At 40.8% G+C, this 25,300-nt stretch overlaps 1 protein-coding gene across 3 annotated transcripts; it reads right to left on the bottom strand.

Annotated features, from left to right (window-relative positions):
* Positions 1-21,084: 21,084 nt before the first annotated feature.
* On the bottom strand, positions 21,085-25,191 carry LOC135533621 (uncharacterized). Of its 3 annotated transcripts, none has more exons than XR_010454562.1 (8): positions 25,017-25,191; positions 24,219-24,491; positions 23,865-23,993; positions 23,585-23,737; positions 23,362-23,399; positions 22,965-23,256; positions 22,327-22,380; positions 21,085-22,208 (listed from the first exon to the last, which is right to left on the bottom strand). XR_010454562.1 is itself a non-coding variant. In XM_064960907.1 (6 exons), exons 2-6 carry the CDS (start codon positions 24,487-24,489, stop codon positions 21,949-21,951), a joined length of 867 nt encoding a protein of 288 aa, XP_064816979.1. In that variant the 5' UTR covers positions 24,490-24,517; positions 25,017-25,186; the 3' UTR covers positions 21,085-21,948. The 3 variants fall into 3 exon arrangements, 1 of the variants encoding a protein (XP_064816979.1); XR_010454561.1 differs by having other exon boundaries at positions 24,219-24,517; XM_064960907.1 differs by lacking the exons at positions 22,965-23,256; positions 23,362-23,399 and having other exon boundaries at positions 24,219-24,517; positions 25,017-25,186.
* Between the last annotated feature and the right edge of the window lie 109 nt (positions 25,192-25,300).

Here is a 25,300-nt window from a genome sequence, read left to right on the forward strand (position 1 = left end):
AAGCATGGAGGAGGTGGTGTGATGGTGTGGGGGTACTTTGCTGGTGACACTGTCAGTGATTTATTTCGAATTCAAGGCACACTTAACCAGCATGGCTACCATATCATTCTGCAGCAATTACACCATGCCATCTGGATTGCGCTTAGTGGGACTATCAATTGAGTCTATAGGCTATTTAGTGTTGTCTCAATCAAGTGATCCATAGATTATAGGCTATAGGCTACGAAGTGCATGCTTGGAGAAGCAAAGAGCAAAGTTATATTTCTAAGACAGCTGCTGGGATGGTGTATGTAAAACTAAGTTGCATTACACACGGCAATGGATATTCCAACCCTGTGCCCCGGCCTGCTCTGATCTTGCAGATCAGTTATAGAACTTTGATAGCTTGTTACTACTACACTGCTCAAAAAAATAAAGGGAACACTAAAATAACACATCCTAGATCTGAATGAATTAAATATTCTTATTAAATACTTTTTTCTTTACATAGTTGAATGTGCTGACAACAAAAGCACACAAAAATCATCAATGGAAATCAAATTTATCAACCCATGGAGGTCTGGATTTGGAGTCACACTCAAATTTAAAGTGGAAAACCACACTACAGGCTGATCCAACTTTGATGTAATGTCCTTAAAACAAGTCAAAATGAGGCTCAGTAGTGTGTGTGGCCTCCACGTGCCTGTATGACCTCTCTACAGCGCCTGGGCATGCTCCTGATGAGGTGGCGGACAGAGGTATCTCCTCCCAGACCTGGACTAAAGCATCCGCCAACTCCTGGACAGTCTGTGGTGCAATGTGGCGTTGGTGGATGGAGCGAGACATGATGTCCCAGATGTGCTCAATTGGATTCAGGTCTGGGGAACGGACGGGCCAGTCCATAGCATCAATGCCTTCCTCTTGCAGGAACTGCTGACACACTCCAGCCACATGAGGTCTAGCATTGTCTTGCATTAGGGAGAACCCAGGGCCAACCGCACCAGCATATGGTCTCACAAGGGGTCTGAGGATCTCATCTCGGTACCTAATGGCAGTCAGGCTACCTCTGGCGAGCACATGGAGGGCTGTGGGGCCCCCCAAAGAAATACCACCCCACTCCATGACTGACCCACCATCAAACCGGTCATGCTGGAGGATGTTGCAGGCAGCAGAACATTCTCCAATGTGTCTCCAGACTCTGTCACGTCTGTCACGTGCTCAGTGTGAACCTGCTTTCATCTGTGAAGAGCACAGGGCGCCAGTGGCAAATTTGCTAATCTTGGTGTTCTCTGGCAAATGCCAACGTCCTGCACGGTGTTGGGCTGTAAGCACAACCCCCACCTGTGGACGTCAGGCCCTCATACCACCCTCATGGAGTCTGTTTCTGACCATTTGAGCAGACACATGCACATTTGTGGCCTGCTGGAGGTAATTTTGCAGGGCTCTGGCAGTGCTCCTCCTGCTCCTCCTTGCACAAAGGCGGAGGTAGCGGTCCTGCTGCTGGGTTATTGCCCTCCTACGGCCTCCTCCACGTCTCCTGATGTACTGGCCTGTCTCCTGGTAGTGCCTCCATGCTCTGGACACTACACTGACAGACACGGCAAACCTTCTTGCCACAGCTCGCATTGATGTGCCATCCTGGATGAGCTGCACTACCTGAGCCACTTGTGTGGGTTGTAGACTCCGTCTCATGCTACCACTAGAGTGAAAGCACCGCCAGCATTTAAAAGTGACCAAAACATCAGCCAGGAAGCATAGGAACTGAGAGGTGGTCTGTGGTCACCATCTGCAGAACCACTCCTTTATTGGGGGTGTCTTGCTAATTGCCTATAATTTCCTATTCCTATAATTTTCTATTCCATTTGCACAACAGCATGTGAATTTTATTGTCAATCAGTGTTGCTTCCTAAGTAGACAGTTTGATTTCACAGAAGTGTGATTGACTTGGAGTTACATTGTGTTGTTTAATTGTTCCCTTTCTTTTTTTGAGCAGTGTATAAACAATATGTTTCTTTCCCATGATGTATTTATCAGAATTACTGACCTCACAATAAGACAGATTCTAGTAATCTACATTTTGGTTCTGAAACTTGAAGCAGCAGCAATGGCACAATCAATCGGAAATGGACAGCTCATGGTGCTGAAAGTAGACAAATTCGAGTAGACATAATTCATTTAAACCATCTTAATTTTAATTAGACTTTACAAACAACAGTAGGGATTTGTGTTGGAGCCTATTTCTTCCTATTTAAGAATTAATAGATAGGCCTACAGTACCTGTTTGGCAGACGTTGGCTATCCATCGATTTCTTCCACACACCATTCACTCTCTTAAATGTAATGGCAAAATGTAAATAGAAATACCCAAACGTAACTGTTATTCATGTGTTTTTACATGATTCTGACATGCAAAAACGTATATTATATATTTGGAAAGAATATACCTGGGAGATTATGAGGAAATGATCAATAACGGTAGGTTACGGGCAGACAAATAAGATATCCTCATGGTCTGTGGAGACCCGGCTTTCGGTGTGTATCAACGTATTCAGTGTTTATTTTGTTTATGCTTCACAACGCTAACCGGAATGTAGGTAGCAGCCATCTTGAGATGAGGTCATTGGCTGGGCCTGCCTTCATAAATTCATATTACCATATAAGGTAGTAAGTCACACGAAAGATCCGAAGGCACTGACCAATAGACAATATACTCAGCTTTCCGCAGACACCGCAGACACCCTACCGTTCTCATACCAGACTGAATTGAATAAAAAAAATCCAATATTGTCCCCAAATATGGGGACTTTACATTTAAGAGGTGTCCGTGAACGACTCGAATTGAGGGGGTATGAGAGGATATGCTATAGGCCTACATTTTATTACAGAAAATTGTCAAAAACACAGGCCTGCCCCTTGTTAGCTTTTCAAGAAAATAAGACTGATCCGATTATACGAAGTAATCTATAACAGAGCTTTGGTCCTCGATGCTTTATGCTACAAAAATAAATAACTCCCGTGCATATGGGGATATCATTGTTTCCTTTCTTTGACATTCAGAGGCTAACTTTGCTTGGGAAGTAATATAATTACATTCAGTAACTGTACAATAGAAGATGTTTAAACCCAGACTACTTTTAGGGAAACACTTGTGATCTTCTCTTGTTGGGTTAAGCCACAGAAGGAGAGTAGCGTGGGTCACTTTTTATGTTCAGGGAGGGTTTGGGTCAAATATATTTTGCTGAAAGGAGGGCCATCCATTTTCATTTCAGAGAGGTCAGATTTTCTACATGTAACCATTATTATAAATAACGTTCAGTAACATTTATGGTACCGTAAAATGGATTACCATGAAACGGATTACAGTAGCTGTCCTGTAAAATAAATAAATAAAATAAATAACAGCAACTTACTGGTCAATTACTGAAGATGAATGAAAGGAGTCCATATAAGTGAGTTTCCTGTATTTGTGATGAGTTGAGCTGAGACAGGCTCCTGACTTCCTGAATGACAGGAGTGATGACGAAGTCTTCTAATATTTATCATACAGGCCTAGTTCACGGTCCTTCACACCAGAGGACTGACATCCTCTACCAGAGCTTCCTGTCCATGCCATAAATCTATGGCCAGGGTTTTGAGGAGCAAATGCCATTTACCAGCAGACAGTTATTTCCATAGCTGCCCTGGACAGTGGCCCGCAGTTAAGTCAGTATAGCAGCTCTGTTTCTGGCATGAAAAAAATATAGGAAGTGAGTTGACATCTGAAACCGGGCTCTCCAGTGTCCCCTGATCACCCCCACTTTCAAGCGCAAACTATTTTGGAGCCCTACTAAGCCCGGCGATTCTATTTCAAGGGCTCGACAAGTTCTAGGAAGCATCGTTAAGATGCTGCAATTCACGCGAGGCATACCCATTTTAAATTCCATGGATTCTAAAACTGTGTCAGCCGACACTCTGTCTTTCCTTCTCTCCTCTCCTGCAGCCTGTTGTCTTAGAATAGCAGCCTCTTGGCTATGAATAAGAGGAGGAGTCAACAGTAATGAAGCACTGTTGTGTCCTGCATTGTTTTGAAAATGTTGTGTCACTAATAAGTTGTTTTGGGGCGTTTTCTCAGCAATCACAACAAACCGGGTCAAGGATGTTTGGAGAATCATCTCTTACTGAGTATCCTAAGGCCTTTGTTGATTCTCCCCTCACACATCTGCAAGGACTGGATAAGTGGAAGCTTAACAGGTGGAATCCACCTCATCGGCAAGAGGTCTTGGTGGCAAGGTTTTGATTTGGGATCTGACCTATGGCAGCAGTCTGTGACTTCAGGCAGTCCACGATGCACTTTGAGCCCAGCTTTACATCAAATGATTGGTCAGATGACATGTCAATCATTGACCAATCAAGATGGAAGTGAGCATATAACCTAACAGAGGAGCACAGTGCACTTCCTCCGTTGTTTACAAATGAGGAGCAGTGTATATATTATGCTGAAACATATCTGTCTAGATAACAGCAGCTATAGAGCCCAGACTGAGTAACAAATATCTCTCTCTCTCTCTCTCTCTCTCTCTCTCTCTCTCTCTCTCTCTCTCTCTCTCTCCAACAAGCCTTGTGTTCTGACTGTCTCATCAGGGCTCACGTTACAACCACTTGATAAGACAGTGGCATGTGACACATTTCCCTGTCTTGGTCACGAGGAATACAGGAACAATACCCAGTACACACCATTCCTGTTACTTAGCATCCCGTCTTAGTTAGACGTGTCTGGTATGCTCAGGATAAGGCTTTCCACAATGAGAGGTCATATCGCTCTCAATTAGTAATGCCCATCCTACTGCCATCAAATAACGGTTTTGCTTTTAGGGTAGACTGGTATGTAACAGTTGCCTATTTCGCTGATATTTTAGAAAACATTTCAGGATAATAATTATTACCCAATATTACTGCCAAAATTGTTGTTGTTTGCTTTGTTTTCATAGGAATTCATTGAAATATGCAGCATTGAGTCTGCTACTACACTTACTGCTGGGTTATTGATGCTAGGTGCTGGGTTGTTGATGCTGGGTTAGTGAGATATGACGCAGTGGAGCAGATCAAAAGACTGGAGGCAAGGCTTAGTAGGGGCATGGCTTTCCGATAGTTATTGTTGGCCACCGGTGAGAGAAAAGGCCATTCCAGTTAGTCTGTTCTATATTATTGTTATTGCATGTTAAAGGGCATGAACAGACAATATTATGTTTTTCATGAAATGTGATGATATTTGAATGGAACCAGCTCAAACCAGGATGCCACTTTTGTAGCTTTAAGTGTGTTCCTCAAGAGCCTATGCACTTCTCAATGTTGGGATATGTAAATAATCATGTTCTGTACTTATATACAGTGGGGCCGCAAATAAATTCATAAAAAGTCCTACAATGTGATTTTCTGGATTTCTATTCTCATTTTGTCTGTCATAATTTAAGTGTACCTATGATGAAAATTACAGGCCTCTCTCATCTCGGTTTCTGACAGTTTGCACATCCGAAGAATTTCTGCACAAACTGTCAGAAACCGTCTCAGGGAAGCTCATCTGCGTGCTCGTCGTCCTCACCAGGGTTTAGACCTGACTGCAGTTTGGCGTCGTAACCGACTTCAGTGGCTAAATGCTCACCTTTGATCCCTACTGGCATGCTGGAGAAGTGTGCTTTTCACGGATGAATACGGGTTTCAACCATATCAGGCAGATGGCAGAGCGTGAATGGTGTTTGTTGATGTCAAAGTTTTTAACAGAGTGCCCCATGGTGGTGGTGGGGTTATGGTATGGGCAGGCATAAGCTACGTGAAACGAACACAGTGATATTTTATTGATGGCAATTTGAATGCACAGAGATACCGTAATGAGATCCTGAGGCCCTTTGTCATGCCATTCATCTGCTGCCATCAGCTCATGTTTCAGCATGGTAATGCATGGCCCAACATGGCAAGGATCTGTACAGCAGTGGTGGTCAGTGCCATTTGAGGTGACAGTGACACGTGGACAGACAGTGAAATTCAATACCGCCTTGAACACTCTTGCCTGCATCGAGCTGATATAGCGTGTAATCATTAGCCCAACAGTTGCAAACAAGACTATCTATTGGACACATTCAGGTATGTTTATACACGGTTTGTATTATTTGCTTCTGTTTAAGAAGCGTTTTTCAACCGAATCAGTGGAATGAATACACCCCTGATCACGCAAAGTTCGCTTTCATAGCAACGACGTTGTATTCCTTCTCGCATCTCTCCTCCTCTCACCTCTTCCCTTTGCTTGTGGACTTCAATGCACAACACATCAGCTGACATGGAAGAGTTCCAGTGTTGTGTTGGATAGTCATAGCCAGCCAGCTAGCTAACATAACATGTCTCTGTTTGAGCAGAGTGTTTCAGTAGGTTAAACTAGCTAGCTGCATTTGCTAGCTAAGTAAGTGCCGCTGAATTTCTTTTTTAAATGACAATCTCTCTCTTCTTATTTCTCTCTTGCTTCTCCTTTTGGAAGACATAGTTCTACTTATGCTTTCAGTACTAGATTCATTCTCTGATTCTTTGATTGGGTGGACATGTCAGTTAATTACTGTGTAAGTCTATGGAAGGGGGTGAGAACCATGAGCCTCCTAGGTTTTGTATTGAAGTCAATGTACACAGAGGAGGATGGAAGCTATCTGTCCTCTGGCTACACCTTGGTGCTACCCTACAGAGTGCTGTTGAGACTACTGTAGTGTGTTTTAATCAATTATTTGGTGACATTTGTTAATATTTAGTATAGTTTTATCTAAAAAGGAAAACTTTTATGAAAATCAATGAGGATGGTCCTCCCCTTCCTTCTCTGAGGAGCTTCCACTGCTGTATACAATTCCTAGAAGCTGAAAATGGCCCCGTTCTTCCATGGCCTGTGTAGCCGATGTGAAATGGCTAGCTAGTTAGCGGTGGTGCATACAGTACTCACCTGACATATTACCCATTGAGCATGTTTGCTCACGCATGACAGCGTCTTCCAGTTGCTAACAATATTCAGAAACTTTGCACAGCCATTGAAGAGGAGTGGGACAACATTCAACAGGCCACAATCAACATCATTATAAACTATAGGTGAAGGAGATATGTCGCGCTGGATGAGGCAAATGGTGGTCACACCAGATACTGACTGGTTTTCTGATCCACTCCCCTACCACTCCCCTACCTTTCCCAGTCATGTGAAATCCATAGATTAGGGCCTAATGAATTCATTTCAAATTACTGATTTCCTTATATGAACTGTAACTCAGTGAAATCTTTGAAATTTTTGCATGTTGCATTTATATTTTTGTTCAGTGTATATAGAAAATATATCATTGACATAATTTCAACGGGGGCGGCAGGGTAGCCTAGTGGATATAGTGTTGGACTAGCAACCAGAAGGTTGCAACTTCAATCCCCTGAGCTGACAAAGTACAAATCTGTCGTTCTGCCCCTGAACAGGCAGTTAACCTACTGTTCCTAGGCTGTCATTGAAAATAAGAATTTGTTCTTAACTGACTTGCCTAGTTAAATAAAGGTAAAAAAAATAATAGCTTGAGTTGCTTTGTGTATCACCAAATTTACTTGAGATGATTTTACTTCAACACTGTTCACTGCGTTCAAGTTGTTGACATAGGTGTTTCAAAGAGCTGTCAGTCAAGGAGAGCTCATGAATATAAGCTCCATGCCCACTCAACCTGTCTTTTCAAACTTCCTTGTAGTTAACCATGAGAGAAAAATTACTTTTCAGAATAACTGTTCAGGACCTTTAATTGAGGCTTACACAAATTGAGTTCTTCAAGTGCGTATGTGTAATGTTAAGATGGTTACCACTTTGTTATAATTTTTATATAAAAATTATGTTAATTGTCTTTTAAAAAAGAAGCATATTATAAAAAATATTGAGAGGAAATGTGAATTGCAACCCTTCATGAAAGTGAATAAAAACCCAATAGGCCATGCCTTTGGATTTAACCCTGGTGGTTAAATCCATCCATATTTTGTCAATCCAAAGGCATGGCCTATTGGGAGTGTGGCTTTCAGATAGTTATTTTTTTATATGAAATATTTAAATATAAGGCATTAATGTGCCCATTATTGTGATATGCATAGCAACTCATACTTTTGTTTACGCATTAGTAAAGCTACACAAATGCCAGTACTCAACCTTAACATGTGTTGACAATACAACAGAAAAGATGAACCAGAACGACATTTACTCTCATGGGTGCTCAAAAATAACTATCTGAAAGCCACGCCCTAATAAGCCACACCTCCAGTCTTCTGATCTGTCCCGGGGGATCATAGCTCAATAACCCAGCTTCACAACCCAACTTAATGAAAACTATGGGTTGTTTGTGACCCAACTGGCTGGGTCAAAATAACCCAACTTGTGTTCTGTCCAATTTTGTTTAAATGACTTGAAATCAATGCCAATGACTCCCATTTGTTATTAAATATCACCTTAAATCCATCCATTCCCCCACGGTACAAAGTGAGTGTTGTTTCTTAAAGGACAAATAGACTTAAAAACTATGTAAAGTAAAAATAAAAATTAGTGCAGGCCCAAAATGTTTAGCATATCAACAGTCAAGTTTCAAGATATTGAACTTTCAAGTTGCAAATGCCGCGTTGGTATTCTCCGACTGGGAAAAATAATTTTGAACGGTCATCCAACTCGGCATTCCAAGTCAGAAATTCTGGCATCTTTCTAGAGCTCCGACTTTCCGACCTGAAGATCCCTGACATCACTACTTTGACCTATTTTTTTTGTTTGTTGAGTTCCCAGTTTTCTTGAAAGAACAAAAAATGTCAAGTGTCTCATCATCATTATATTGCAAAATGCATCTCATGATGATGTGGCAAGTGACACTTAGCTCCTTGAAAAGTTGACTACTGACATGCAAAGGGACTGTATAAAAAAATACTGAAGATAGTATTTGAGTGGATTTTTATTTTAACATTCAGACTCAACACTCTCTATCTTTGTGACTATACACACAGGTTTTGGTCAGCAGTGCACGAAAAAGAACTGCGATTTGCCAGTCAAGGATCCACCTCTAGCTGTGATGACGTCATCAGATGAGGTCCACAGCATCCCGCAGCGCAGCACTATGTGGTGTGGCGAGGGAGTCAGAGGAAAAACAGGTCCCTGAGGAAGGACAGTCCATCCAGACAGACAGCTAGAGAATGGTGGGAGTAAAGGCCCTCTTCAGTGAGATGTTCTCCACATGACAAGTAGAGAGAGTTCAGAAATATCTCTCATGATATGTTGCTCTTCTTCAAGTCGGTTTGTTGACGACTCAAACTGTCACATTATTTACATGAAGATGAGTAAAAGGGAGGTATAGCGAGTATTTTTTTACAGTTCAAATATCCTCTCTAATAATGAGCTAATACAGGGTTTGGTAATGTGGGTAGTAATCAAACACAATTAACACAAATATTTTAATTATGTCACAGAATAAAATAATTAGTGGAAAGTATTTGGGCTTATAGTGATTATTTTCCTTGTTAGAACTATCTCGTTTCATAACTTTTTTGCCAACCTCCTTTACACTATATATAACAATTCTGGCATTATTGAGCCATTTTTGGAAATAGAATTGCCTGCACCCCATGTTAAAGGGAGCTGTCTCTTGCCATTGCCATCTAAATGATGCAAGGTATTTGGTTGTCTGCATCCAACTAAATCATCCCTGAATGACTCAGGATTCTGTCAAAGAATCTGATGGGAGAATTTATAGCCTGTTCCCATGTTTCTGCTTTCTTGTCAACTCATTGGCATGACAATGACCATAGTATGTTGCACAACCAGATCTGGAACCAGGCCAGAGTATTTCACAAAATGTGTCCGGGAGTGAGTGGAAGGTCTAATGTTACCCCATGCTGCTCCCATTACGGATTGAGATATTCAAATATTCAAAAATACACAAGGGTTAGGGTTTAGCAGTCTGGAGACCAGCATTCGGAAAATAATTTTTTCCAAGTCAAACTCAAAAGAATTCTTCACTATACCTGAGGGTTTACGTTAGCTTAAGTGAAATGTATGATTTGTAGAGCCCTATGATACAATCCATCCAATCCAAATCAAAAGGGAAGACTTTTACTTAAGCTCTCAATAATAAGTTTATGATTAATCCGTTCAATAATAGTGTAGCAATCCTCACACCAAGTGGTTTACCATATTTGCATTATGTGTAGGGTTTTTCTATTTCACGCCAGTGACCTGGGTTCGCTGCCCTGCCGTTTGCTACAATATCTCTCTCATCAACCAACTTGAAATCAACTGTTCCCCCTGATTGCTCCCTTGCATACAATACATGTAGTTAGATTCTGTTGCTATGGGCTCTTACTTTTTAGTTCCATCAGACCACAGTGCAGAACATTCCAGACATACCAATCAAGCAAGACTAATGGGTGCCTTTGTGAGCTTCCCTTGGCGAGCAACAGAACAGCGGTGGACAGGAAGGCAACAGGATAAGTTAAGATGATTGCTAAGATGGGTGGGATCTTACAGAATGGTTGCAAAAGGGAGGATTCTCTGAGGTCGTATAATAACCCTTCGTGGCTTCCACAATAAGATGGGCAACAAGGGAAAAGAGTTTCACTTTTGGGGAACTTTTATTAAGTAGGCTTTTTTGCATATAGTTGTGTTATGTTACATCATAGACATAAGCACTGGAATGTGTGGGTGCACACTTGGAATATCTTCCGGCGCCGACAGATGGCCGCCTTGCTTCATGTTCTTAGGAAACTATGCAGTATTTAGTTTTTTTAATGTATTATTTCTTACACTGTTACCCCTGGAAATGTCTCATTACATACAGCCGGGAGGAACTATTGGATATAAGAGCAACGTCAACTTACCAACATTACGACCAGGAATACGACTTTCCCGAAGTGGATCCTCTGTTTGGTCCACTACCCAGGACAATGGATTGGATCCCAGCAGGCGACCCAAAACAACAGACCCGCAGAAGGGGCTCTCGCGCACACTACTCGCCAACGTCCAGTCTCTTGACAACAAGTTAGACAAAATCCGGGACAGGGTTGTCTTCCAGAGAGACATCAGAGATTGTAACATTCCCTGTTTCACGGAAACGTGGCTCACTTGGGATACGTTATCAGGGTCGGTGCAGCCATCTGGTTTCTTCATGCATCGCGCCCACAGAAACAAACATCTCTCTGGTAAGAAGAAGGGCGGGGGTGTATGCCTTATGATTAACGAGTCGTGGTGTGATCATACCAACATACAGGAACTCAAGTCCTTTTGTTCACCTGACCTAGAATTCCTTACAATCAAATGCCGACCGCATTATCTACCAAGAGAATTCTCTTCGATTATCTCCCCCCCCACCCCCCAAGCAGACACCTCGACGGCCTGAAAGAACTTCATTGAACTCTATGTAAACTGGAAACCACATATCTGTCACGCTCTGACCTTAGAGAGCCTTTTTATGTCTCTATTTGGTTTGGCCAGGGTGTGATTTGGGTGGGCATTCTATGTTATTTATTTCTATGTTTTGTGTTTCTATGTTTTGGCCGAGTATGGTTCTCAATCAGGGACAGTTGTCTATCATTGCATGTTTTGCCACCTTAGGTTGTGGGATGTTGTTTTTTGTTAGCTCTGTGTAGCCTTCAGAACGTGACATTCGTTGTTCTTTTGTTTGGTGTTCGGATTAAATAAAGAATCATGAACACGTACCATGCTGCACCTTGGTCCACTTCTTCCGACGAGCTTTACAATATCCTGAGACTGAATTTATTGTAGCTGGGGATTTAAACAAGGCTAATCTAAAAAACATACTCCCTAAATTCTGGATCATTGTTACTCTAACTTCCGCGATGCATACAAAGCCCTCCCTCGCTGTAACGGTTGTCTGTGATGGAAGAAAAGGAGGACCAATGCGCAGCGTGGTAAGTGTCCATATTGATAATTTATTATCATGAACACAAAACAAAATAACGAGAACGAATGAAACGAAACAGTCCTGTAAGGTGAATCCACAAAACAGAAAACAGTTACACTCGCCCTCCTTTCGGCAATCTAACCACGACTCCACTTTGTTGCTCCCAGCCTACATACGGAAACTAAAACGGGAAGCGCCCGTGCTCCAGTCTGTTCAACGCTGGTCCGACCAATCTGATTCCATGCTTCAAGATTGCTTCAATCACGTGGACTGGGATATGATCCGGATAGCGTTGAACAACAACATTGATGTATACGCTGATTCAATGAGCGAGTTTATTAGCAAGTGCATCAGTGATGTTGTACCAACAGGGACAGAAACCGTGGATTGATGGCAGCATCCACGCAAAATTGAAAGCGCGAACCACTGCTTTTAATCAGGGCAAGGTGACCGGAAACAGGACTGAATACAAACAGTGTAGCTATTCCCTCCGCAAGGCAATCAAACAAGCTAAGCATCAGTATAGAGACAAAGTAGAGTCACAATTCACTGGCTCAGACACGAGAGGAATGTGACAGGGTCTACAGTCAATCACGGACTACAAAAAGAAAACCAGCCCGTCGCGGACCCCGATGCCTTGCTCCCAGACAAACTAAACAACTTCTTCACTCGCTTTGAGGACAATACATTGCCAACGACACGGCCCGCTACCAAAACCGGCGGGCTCTCCTTCACCTCAGGCAACATGAGTAAAACATTTAAATGTGCTAACCCTTGCAAGACTGCCGGCCCAGATGGCATCCCTAGCCGCGTCCTCAAAGCATGCGCAGACCAGCTGGTTGGTGTGTTTACGGACATATTCAATCAATCCCTATCCCAGTCTGCTCTTCCCACATGCTTCAAGAGGGCCACCATTGTTCCTGTTCCCAAGAAGGCTAAGGTAACTGAGATAAACGACTATTGTCCCGTAGCACTCACTTCCGTCATCATGAAGTGCTTTGAGAGACTAGTCAAGGATCATATCACCCCTCCCTACCTGACACCCTAGACCCACTCCAATTTGCTTACCGCCCAGATAGGTCCACAGACGACGCAATCTCAACCACACTGCACACTGCCCTAACCCATCTGGACAAGAGGAATACCTATACAGCTCAGAATACAGCTCAGCATTTAACACCATAGTACCCTCCAAACTCGTCATTAAGCTCTCGACCCTGCGTCTCGACCCCGCCCTGTGCATCTGAGTCCTGGACATTCTGATGGGCCGCCCCCAGGTGGTGATGGTAGGAAACAAAATCTCCACCTTGCTGATCCTTAACTTCTTCGATATAGGTGGCGCTCTTTTAATTTTTGGATAAAAAAAACGTTTCCGTTTTAAACAAGATATTTTGTCACGAAAAGATGCTCGACTATGCATATAATTGACAGCTTTGGAAAGAAAACACTCTGACGTTTCCAAAACTGCAAAGATATTGTCTGTGAGTGCCACAGACCTAATGCTACAGGTGAAACCAAGATGAAATTTCATACAGGAAATGCCCCAGATTTTGAATGCGCTGTGTTCCAATGTCTCCTTATATGGCTGTGAATGCGCCAGGAATGAGCCTACACTTTCTGTCGTTTCCCCAAGGTGTCTGCAGCATTGTGACGTATTTGTAGGCATATCATTGGAAGATTGACCATAAGAGACTACATTTACCAGGTGTCCGCTTGGTGTCCTCCGTCGAAATTATTGCGTAATCTCCAGCTGCGTGCATTTTACCATTTGCTTCAGAGGAGAAAGTCAACTGCCACGAATGATTTATCATCGAATAGATGTGTGAAAAACACCTTGAGGATTGATTCTAAACAACGTTTGCCATGTTTCTTTCGATATTATGGAGTTCATTTGGAAAAAGTTTGGCATTGTAATGACTGAATTTTTTCTTTTTTTTCTTAGCCAAACGTGATGAACAAAACGGAGCGATTTCTCCTACACAAATAATGTTTTTGGAAAAACTGAACATTTGCTATCTAACTGAGAGTCTCCTCATTGAAAACATCCAAAGTTCTTCAAAGATAAATGATTTTATTTGAATGCTTTTCTTGTTTTTGTGAAAATGTTGCCGGCTGAATGCTAGGCTTAATGCTATGCTAGCTATCAATACTCTTACACAAATGCTTGTGTAGCTATGGTTGAAAAGCATATTTTGAAAATCTGAGATGACAGTGTTGTTAACAAAAGGCTAAGCTTGTGAGCCAATATATTTATTTCATTTCATTTGCGATTTTCATGAATAGTTAACGTTGCGTTATGCTAATGAGTTTGAGGCTATGATTACGCTCCCGGATACGGGATTGCTCGACGCTAGAGGTTAACACTGGGGCCCCACAAGGGTGCGTTCTCAGCCCTTTCCTGTACTCACTGTTCACCCATGACTGCGTGGCCTTGCACACCTCCAACTCAATCATCAAGTTTACAGATGACACTACAGTGGTAGGCTTGATTACCAACAATGATGACACGCCTACTGGGAAGAGGTGAGGACCTCGGAGTGTGGTGTCAGGAAAACAACCTCTCACTCAACGTCAACAAAACAAAGGAGATGATCGTGGACTTCAGGAAACAGCGTGGTCGGAACTAGTAGCACAAACATTTCGCTACACTAGCATTAACATCTGCTAACCATGTGTATGTGACCAATAAAATTTGATTTGATTTGTGTGACATCTGCATGAATGTGTGGTTTCATTTCAGCATAGATTTTGACAATGGATCCCAGAGGTAAAAATAAGTTAGACTTCACCTTCATGCTGTAAATATGCCACCGAGCTACCCTTTCCAACCTCCCTGGTCTCATTCCCTTTGCCCAGGCAAGAGACACAGTCTAGTCTTTGTGAACACTTCCAACCCTGCATGTTTATGGCCTCCCAACCACTAATGGTTGTCAATGTACTGTCCTGACTGTGCCCTCAGATGCAATCTCAATCACCCCATCCTGGACTTGTCTTTCTTTCCTTCTCAGCCAGGGATGAGAATAGAGTAAAAGACCACATAGCAGGTAAAACCCTGGTAAATGCATTCACCTGTTAAATCACTGTTAACTTGTTTTCCTTAGAGATCTAATCAACTGTATTACACTGCAGCCTCTTGACATTCAATACTGACATAATAGAGTTGAATTCCCTCTTGAATTCAAAATAACTCGCAGGGGGACTTGGAGCTGACAGATGAAACTGTATTTGGTCATAAGAGCTGACTCCTTTCATATCAGTGGTGGTGATGTTTGATAGAGGCTGAGTCACACAATATATCATGTCCCTACCACGTCATCCATTATTTCAAGGTAATGTAGAGAGCATCTGCGTTTATCCCTTACACATATCACATAGGCTTTATTCTAGAGAATAACTATGTAAATTACATAGTGACAAGGTTGCAGTGGAGGCTCCTCAGAGGAGGAAGGGGACGACCATCCTCCCCAGTGAATTTCATAAAAATATATATTTTTTAACATTTAAAAAGTTATCCTTTTTAGATAAAACTGTACTAAATATATTCACGTCAACAAATAATTTATTAAAAAACACAATTTTGTAGCCTCAACAGCACTCTGTAGGGTAAGACCATAGTGTAGCCAGAGAACAGCTAGCTTCCGTCCTCCTTTGGGTACATGACTTCAAAACAAAACCTAGGAGGCTCATGGTTCTCACCCTCTTCCATAGACTTACACAGTAATTATGACAACTTCCGGAAGACATCCTCCAACCTGTCAGAGCTCTTGCAGCATGAACTGACATCTGGTCCACCCAATCAAATGATCAGAGAGTGAATCTAATACTGAAAGCATAAGCTACAGCTAGCTAGAACTAGCATAAACTGTGGTGAGTAGTTGTCTCAATGAGAGAAAAAGACAATAGTTGAACAGTCTTGAACAAATTAATTTCTTCCTCAAATGAAGAAGCAAGAGAAAGAGATGTTTTTAACATTTCAGTTTTACTTACTTACCTAGCAGCTGCAGGTAGCTAGTTTAGCCTACTCAAACACTCTGCTCAAACAGAGGGATTCTATGTTAGCTAGCTGGATATGACTATCCAACACAACACTGGAACTCTTCCAAGTCAAGGTAAACTTTTGGTTTTACTCATTTATTACAACCGGGGCCTGCCGGTGTAACTGCTAAACTGCTTACTGACTATACACTGTAACGTTACTGCATTGTAGTGGGTTTACTAATGCATTAGTTATATTAGCTATGTTGACTATGATGTTAATTTAGCTAATATGGTGACAACGATGTAGACTGTGTGTAGCGGTTATGATATGGTTATGGCTTAGAAAAGTTTTTTTGCCTGTTCACATACAGCTGATATGTTGTGTATTAAAGTCCACAAACGAGGGGGAGAGCGCATCAATGCGCATAGATCCGAGAACGAATACAACGTGGCTGCTATTAAAGTGAACTGTGTGATATGGGGTATATTCATTCCGCCGATTCTGTTGAAAAACGTTTCTTCAACGGGAACTAATGGAACGAAATGGGGAAAAATATACCTGAATTTGTTGGACTAATGATTACACGCTAGATCAGCTATATGCAGGCAAGAGTGTGCAAGGCGGTATTTCATGTGTCACGGTCTGTCAACTCAAAATTCTCTGTGTGCATCTACGTTGTAAACTTTCATTCCTAGGCTAGGTTGTAGCAACCTCATGATGGGTATAGGGAAAATCAGAGTATCATGTAGTATGTTAAACCTATGGTGTTACATTGAACTGAGTGAATGAAATCTGAATGACAGCCATCCAACATGCTGTAATAGAAATAAGGCCATGCTCATGAAAAAAAAGAATCGTCCTACTGCCACTGCAAGGTAATACCTACTGTACAGTACTTTGCTCCTCTGTGTCAATTTCTATACATTTCAAAATAGAGGTAAGTGGTAAACAACCTGTATTATGCTCTTGAAATTACTTTGAAATAATAATGACTATGTATAGTGTTGGCAATGGATATCAAGTGCAATATCATGTTTTTTCTTACAATACATTTTCTAAATATGGGGTCATTATTTAAGAGCCATCATCGGTCACTGAATATATGTCCACACTATAAATGATTTGATCACAATTAAATACGCTTTTCACAACAACCATTTATGAACTTTTTTTGTATTTCTTATGAAATGCAAAACAAAGTTGGACTCTAAGGGCCTCTAGTGGTAAAAACCATACACACAAGTTTGCGCCTATACTTGCAATAACTGGGGACATGGGCTGGGAACCCTGTGAGGTGAGATGGAAGGCGTGTATAGTGAGACTTTGGAATAGACTGCTGGATATGCCAACTGCCAGAATAGCTAGTAAAGTTTATCAATTGGATCTATCCATAGGGGAGCCTGGTAACTGAAATGCCTGACATTTTTCAACAGTCTGACTGTGAACATCTGTACAAAAACCAAATGAAGGGAGACATGGATATGATTAAAAAACAACTGTTGATGCAATAAGAAAATAAGAACCTTTTGTTTGAATAAGGGTGAATTTGTGTGTTAGAAATATATTATATATAACCTACCTAAAAGCAAGAGATCGCTGTGTGCACAGGTAAGATCAGGGACATTGCCTCTGCGTATTGAAACAGGTAAGATCAGGGAGATTGCCTCTGCATATTGAAACATAATGACTATGTATAGTGTTGGCAATGGATATCAAGTGCAATATCATGTTTTTTCTTACAATACATTTTCTAAATATGCGGTCATTATTTAAGAGCCATCATCGGTCCACACTATATTGCCTCTGCGTATTGAAACAGGTCAGATCAGGGATATTGCCTCTGCGTATTGATATTGCCTCTGCGTATTGAAACAGGTCAGATCAGGGATATTGCCTCTGCGTATTGAAACAGGTCAGATCAGGGATATTGCCTCTGCGTATTGAAACAGGTCGAATTTGTGGTGAAATGTAGGAGGAAAGACTTTTCCACTATTGTGACCTTAAAGAAATAGAGAATGAAACTAATTGTATCCTCTATTGCCCTTTCTACCACGATATACGCTTGCTATTATTCCAGAAAGCACACCAGATAGACCTTGGCATTATATGTGATGAGGAGAAATTGAAATGTTGTTTTTGTCCATTGTGTATTTCTGTTTGCGGAATATTTAGATAAATACTGGAATACCTATAATTAAATTGTAAAACTATTTAGCTTCTATGTGGTAAATGGCATGTGCGTGTATAGGTCTTATCTTTATGCCAGACTGGATTCAAGTGACTTCTGTTTCTTTTTTTTCTGTATTTATTATGTATGTACAGTGGGGAGAACAAGTATTTGATACATTGACGATTTTGCAGGTTTTCCTACTTACAAATGCAAATTAATTACTTAAAAATCATACAATGTGATTTTCTGTATTTTTGTTTTAGATTCTGTCTCTCACAGTTGAAGTGTATCTATGATCAAAATTACAGACCTCTACATGCTTTGTAAGTAGGAAAACCTGCAAAATCGGCAGTGTATCAAATACTTGTTCTCCCCACTGTATTTATTTATGTACACTACCGTCACTTAGAAATGTCCTTGTTTTTTAAAGAAAAGCTCATATTTTGTACATTAAAATAACATCACATTGACCAGAAATACAGTGTCTCGGCCTCCAACCGCAAGACACTACAGAGGGTATTGCGTACGGCCCAGTAATTCACTGGGGCAAACCTTCCTGCCATCCAGGACCTCTATACCAGGCGATGTAAAAGACCCCAAGAAATTGCCAAAGACTCCAGCCACCCTAGTCATAGACTGTTCTCCCTGCTACCGCACGGCAAGTGGTACCGGAGCGGCAAGTCTAGGCCCAAAAGACTTCTTAACAACTCTTAGCCCCAAGTCATAAGACTCCTGAACAGCTAATCAAATATCCAAACTATTTACATTGTCCCCTCCCTCCCCTATGCATAGTCACTTTACCTCTACCTACAGTACATGTACATATAACCTCAATTACCTTGACTAACCTGTGCCCCTGCACATTGGCTCTGTACCGGTAACCCCTGTATATAGCCTCACTACAATTATTTAATGTTTTCTTTATTTTAATTTTATTTTTTTACTTCGGTTCATTTAAGTAAATACTTTCTTAACACTTGTTTTCTTAAAACTCTTTTTAAAACATTTTTGGTTAAGGGCTTGTAAGCAAGCATTTCACTGTAAGGTGAATGTGATGTGACAAATACAAACAAATAGCATTCCTAAGGAAGATCCATTTTCGAGTTAGCTACCAACTTCAATTTACGATGTAAAAGGTGGATTTATGATGTAATGTCAACTTTATACATTACATTTTCAACTCACCCACATAAATTCTCCATAAATCTGCTGTGGATTACCGAGAATCCCATACCTTTATCACTGAATGTATTTGACAATGTAAACACACTAATCAACCAGGAGATGGCATAAAACCCATTTTATGCAGGAATTTAACAACTTATTTACACCGTTACAATTACATGTACTGCAACACCTGTAGGCATTGTGATAACATGTTGTGTTTAAATAAAATGGAAATAGGTTGGCTGACAAATGGAACACTGAGCTTAAGTTTTTCTGTGCAATATCTAGACAAATTAATTGTAATATTGAAGCAAGATTGGACATTGGGTGTTTGTGTCTGCGGAACCTCATACCCTCACTAACGTGCTCTGAATTTAAACGTGTTAACCCTCGCAGGGCTGCTGGCCCAGACGGCATTCCTAGCCGCGTCTTCAAAGCATGCGCAGACCAGCTGGCTAGTGTGTTTACGGACATATTCAATCGCTCCCTATCCCAGTCTTTTGTCCCCACATGCTTTAAGATGGCTATCATTGTTCCTGTACCCAAGAAGGCAAAGATAACTGAACTAAATGACTACCACCCCGTAGCACTCACTTCTGTCATCATGAAGTGCTTTGAGAGACTAGTCAAGGATTATTTCACCTTACCGGCTACCCTAGACCCACTTCAGTTTGCATACTGCACCAAAAGATCCACAGATGACGCAATCACCATCACACTGAACACTGCTCTATCGCATCTGGACAAAAGGAATACCTATGTAAGAATACTGTTCATTGACTACAGCTCAGCACTCAACACCATAGTACCCTCCAAACTCATCAAGCAGAAGGCCCTGGGTCTCAACCTCGCCCTGTGCAATTGGGTCCTGGACTTATAGACGGGCCGCCCCATGTGGTGAAGGTAGGAAACAACATCTCCACTTCACTGACCCTCAATACTCAGCCCCCTCCTGTACTCCCTGTTCACCCACGACTGCATGGCCATGCACGCCTCCAACTTAATCATCAAGTTTTCAGACAACACTACAGTAGTGGGCTTGATTACCAACAACCTCTCACTCAACGTCAACAAAACAAAGGAGATGATCGTGGACTTCAGGAAACAGCAGAGGGAGCAACCCCCTATCCACATCGAAGGTACAGCGGTAGAGAAGGTGGAAAGTTTTAAGTTCATCGGCGTACACATCACAGACGAACTGAAATGGTCCACTCACACAGACAGTGTGGTGAATAAGGTGCAACAGCGCCTCTTCAATCGCAGGAGGCTGAAGAAATTTGGCTTGTCACCCAGTTTGGGGTCAGATAGAAATGTCCTTGTTTTTGAAAGAAAAACATATTTTTTGTCCATTAAAATAACATCAAATTGATCAGACATAAACTGTAGACATTATTAATGTTGGAAATGACTATTGTAGCTGGAAACGGCAGATTTTTTATGGAATATCTACATAGGAGTACAGAGGCCCATTTTCAGCAACCATCACTCCTGTGTTCCAATGGCACGTTGTGTTAGCTAATCCAAAATGATCATTTTTAAAGGCTAATTGATCATTGGAAAATAATTTAGCAAATATGCTTTTCTTTAAAAACAAAAAGAAATTTCTAAGTGACCCCAAACTTTTGAACGGTAACGTATGTGACAAATAAAATTGCATTTGATTTGATTTGAATAATGTGCTAAGTTAAAAGTGTTTTCTGATGTTTTGTGTTCACATTTTATCACGGTTATAGAGGTGATTGTCCATTTCTAGTTGTTGCATTACAATGTATGCAAATATGGCTTAAACATCAACGGTCAATGTTTAGATAACTACCTGCAAATGATGGGGTGTGTCAGTGTGTCAGTATGACAAAGTCAAACACAGACTGTCATTGCAAATCCAACTCTTGGCCTAAAGAGGCCGATAGATGTTTATAGGCCTACAGATGTTTATTTCAGTCTAATTTATTGGACCTCTCCTTCTTGGAGGTTGACAACGTAAGTAGTTTAACAACATTTCATTTAAAGGTAATGTGGGGGTAAATCTTCAAACTGCACCATTACATTTTATATTTGGAATGTAAAGAACCATAGTCAACATAATCAAAATATATTGTCTTGCATTTTTTATAAAAATGTTTCCCTTAAAAGATGATATTGTCCAATTTTGTCAATAAAAAAATAGCACCACCACCAATAATTACACGTGGCAACAGCCTGGACTCAGGGGTAGACGTAACAGAGTAAATATATATCTGGGACAGCCAATTAGTATGCTATGTTACCTTTCGTATGGTATGTATTCATTTGTGGATGTCCATCATCCATTTCCTATGATATGTTACAAATTACATTTTGTATGATATTTAAGTTATGAATTTCAATTTGTAATATATGTTACCAATTCGCAGAACGTATGATATGTTATGAATTCCAATTTGTTGTGGCTAATGTTAGCTAGGCCTAGGGTTAGTGTTAGGAGTTAAGAGTTAGGGGAAGGGTTAGCTAACATGCTAAGTAGCTTCAAAGAAGTAAGTAGTTGACAGGTTGCATCATACTCATACTAACCAACCACTCTACATTAATTTAATGTAAACATACAGTACCAAATGTACTGTAGCATATTATACTATTCTGAGTGTCCCAGATGTAAGTTTACTAGTTTATGAGACCAGGCTGGTGGCTCAGAGGAAAAAGAAAGTGATATAAAAAAGGTAAAAAATAGATCAATTATAATGAAGAACCAATTGACCTCTTCAAGCATTTTCAGCAATCAAGTCATCCATGACATCCTTCTGATTAGTTAAAAGGGCTTGAATCAGGGCGTTAGCAGCCCCGGTGCTGGTCGCGCTATCCAGGAGCTTCCTCATCATTTCTTGTGGTGTCAACTGGGCATTCACGTTGGCAGCCATTTCATCATGATAACCTCCACTCTGCAGATCATCTACAATGGCCTTCACGTTTTTCACCTGGCTAACCAGAGCTGTGCGGTTTCTTTTCAAAAACCCACGTTTGTCTTTAACAAGGAAGATAAATAAATATATTTAGGATAAATCGAATTACATTCTTATGGTAAGATACATGTATCGATAGCATTTTCAGTGTTAAAGCCCTTTCACAATATTTTTGTCTACCTGAAATTGAAGAGATCGATGGAGAATATGTCATGTTCTTGGGCCATGATGGTCCTAAAAGAGAAAAGGTGATACTTTGAGAAATAGTGCACCAATGTCACTAACATGAAAACACGCTATGGGAACACACTAGCAGAGAGTCTAACACAGCTAAATTGGTCAGCTTTTTAAAAATTCAAACACTTTTGCACGAAGGCCCACGTGTTATAAATGTCTACTCCGGTCCGCAGTGTAAAAAAGGTAGTCACCCCTGCCTCATGCTACAGGGATTGCCGTTTTAATAGGACCTCTAAACCAGGCTTAGCCTTATGTTCCACATAGGAACAAAGAAGACTAAGGTAGTAAGTCTGAATCAGGAGAAAACCAACGTATTATTATCTAGCCTGATTGTCCTCTTTCAGTGTATACAAACAGCAGTCTCTTCCTGGATCACTATTGGTACTCAGAAATCCAAAAGTTAACAACATAACAATATTTTACGTCCCTGAAAATTATATTTTGAGGTTATGATCAGGTAAAGACATAGTACTAAGCTATTTATGGTATTCCTAAGTCTAGTCGTATTCTTCAAAATAAGTTATTGATAAAATATTCAATTCTGTTAGTATGTTACTTAGTCAGTTAACATTCCAGATTACCTAGTCAGAATATGGTGGTAATCCACTCCTTAAGTTCGGGATAGGTGTCATTCACCAGACTTTCTTTGAGAGTATCAAGAAACTGAGAGCAAGTCTCTTCCTTTTTGAGAATTATCTTGTCAATCAGGTCGGTCACAGCAGCCTCTGGTACTGAGAGGCTCTTCAGCTGTTGATACTCTCTATCGGTAACAATACGTTTGGAGTGCACATGTTGAAGAAGGAAGCCAGAATCTGCTCGGAGCCAGTCGATGAGTTTCACCTTATTCTCAATGATCATTTTCATGGCAGGGCCCTAGAGAAGAAATTTTTACTGACATGTTGTTTGTTTCTCAAAGAAAACAATAATTACGTTTAATAATTACGTTTTTCATCTCATGCAAAATTGGGATTTGACTACCTGAGAAGAGGACACATCTTCTGTTTGCTGTGGTAACACTGAAATATATTAAGTTGCCATTATTTTATTTCAAATATCAAATGCATGATTGAAAATAACTTTCATTAAAATATATGTGGACTGAGCTCATTTGTCAAGGTTATTTGTCAAGATGATCCTGTTCTTTAGCACAGCTACCACTGAGACCTGTGAAGATAAAACCTGCCTAAATGCAGTAGTTCACCTGGACACTGTGGGGCCTGGGGGGCCGGGACCTGCATCACAGACATATTGAGGTTGCCATCGATTGTACAGTTCGATATCTCTGATGCAAATATATGGCTGTGTTTTCTTGCAACCACATCTGCATGTGGGGGTGGTTGGCTGACGTTCATTCCTGAAAGAGACATTTTGTGTCCAAGTAAATATAAAATTGTGTTATGTTCTTCTTATGGTGCTAGCTGTTAGTAAGCAATACAACTTTCTCAGTATGACCATGTTAACTTATTCACAGTTGCACTCACCAGATCGATTCCACGATCCTGCTTGAACGGTTACATTCATGTCTAAGTCTTTAATACCGTGGACATTGGTGACTTTCCTGGTATCAACAGTGCTGTTGCAATCCGCATACACCGTTGGGCTGGATGAAGCTTCAAAACACATCCGTTATTGCCATGTTAGCTAATGACCTTACAGCATGTAATAAAAACATTGTACCTGCAAACCCGACCATTAAACTGGTGCCTTAAGTCTATGTATTTATGTACTGTATAGTAACAGCTTTACTGTAAGAGTTGTATGTATTCTTATCATTACCATATGAAGTATTTCTAAATGTCTTTTTATCACTACAAATGTTGATGTATGCTACTTACCTTGTGTGCTCTTGCTGAAATGTTGTTGAAGGCCTGGATAATGTGTATGCTCTTCCTTCAGAATCTTTAGGAAGTCCTGACATGTACTTTCTTCCATTTCAATGAATGTCTCCAAAAGAAGACTGATCTTCTCTGGATCAGTTTTTTGATTGCGAATAGCCTTATCCTGTTTAGCTGTTAGGATATCTTCACACTTGTCAATGATAAACGTAGCATCCATCGCCGATAACCACTTGCACAGGTCATCCTTGTATGACTTCAGAAATTCCATGGCTTGTTTGGAAATAATAAACAAATCTCTGTTGGGTAAAACAGTCTTAATATTTGTATAGGTTGGTAGCAATCTAAGTTTAACTGGACCAATATAATGTTTATTAAGGCATGATTATGGTTTACCCAAAGTGGTTATGGAATATTAAACAACCGCAGGTTTTGAGTGCATCATGATTTTATGTTATTAAGTAGAACATACAATAATACGTATAGTATGATCTTGTAGCAAAGTAAAATACCATGTCACCCTTTCTGGTATATCCTGTTAACCCTTACAATGTCACTCTATGATAAAGTAAGTACCTTCTAAGTTAATAAAATACTGAACATGATACTGAATACTTAAAAACGTCTTCAGGCAAGAAGCCATAACTGTGTGGCCGCAGGCCTATAAAACACCAGCAGTTAATTGTATTGGTGGACGTAACGTAAACTTGACAAACAACGGCTGGTTTTCACACAAGGCTCAAGTAAAGCAGCTTCAGTACTTCTAAGAATAAACGGCAGAACAGGAAGATAACTTACCAAATGATAAAGCTCTAACGGCACAGGTTCTGGTAGTAAATGTAAATCTGAAGACTGAAAAGACTTAACTTGAAAAGGTCCCGAAAAGCTCAAATGTGGCGGAGGCAAACTTCCTGCGTTATATAACCACGTTTACACAACTGGTGAACACATACAGCGAAAGCGAAAGTACAGATTGCGCCGTAAGATTCACTTTGAGGAGTAATGTGTAGCTCAGTTGTTAGAGCATGCCGCTTGCAACGCTAGGGTTGTGGTTTCGATTTCCACAGGTACCGATTGGACAT

This window comes from Oncorhynchus masou, unplaced genomic scaffold (assembly GCF_036934945.1).
Source record: "Oncorhynchus masou masou isolate Uvic2021 unplaced genomic scaffold, UVic_Omas_1.1 unplaced_scaffold_2527, whole genome shotgun sequence".
Lineage (NCBI taxonomy): Eukaryota > Metazoa > Chordata > Actinopteri > Salmoniformes > Salmonidae > Oncorhynchus > Oncorhynchus masou.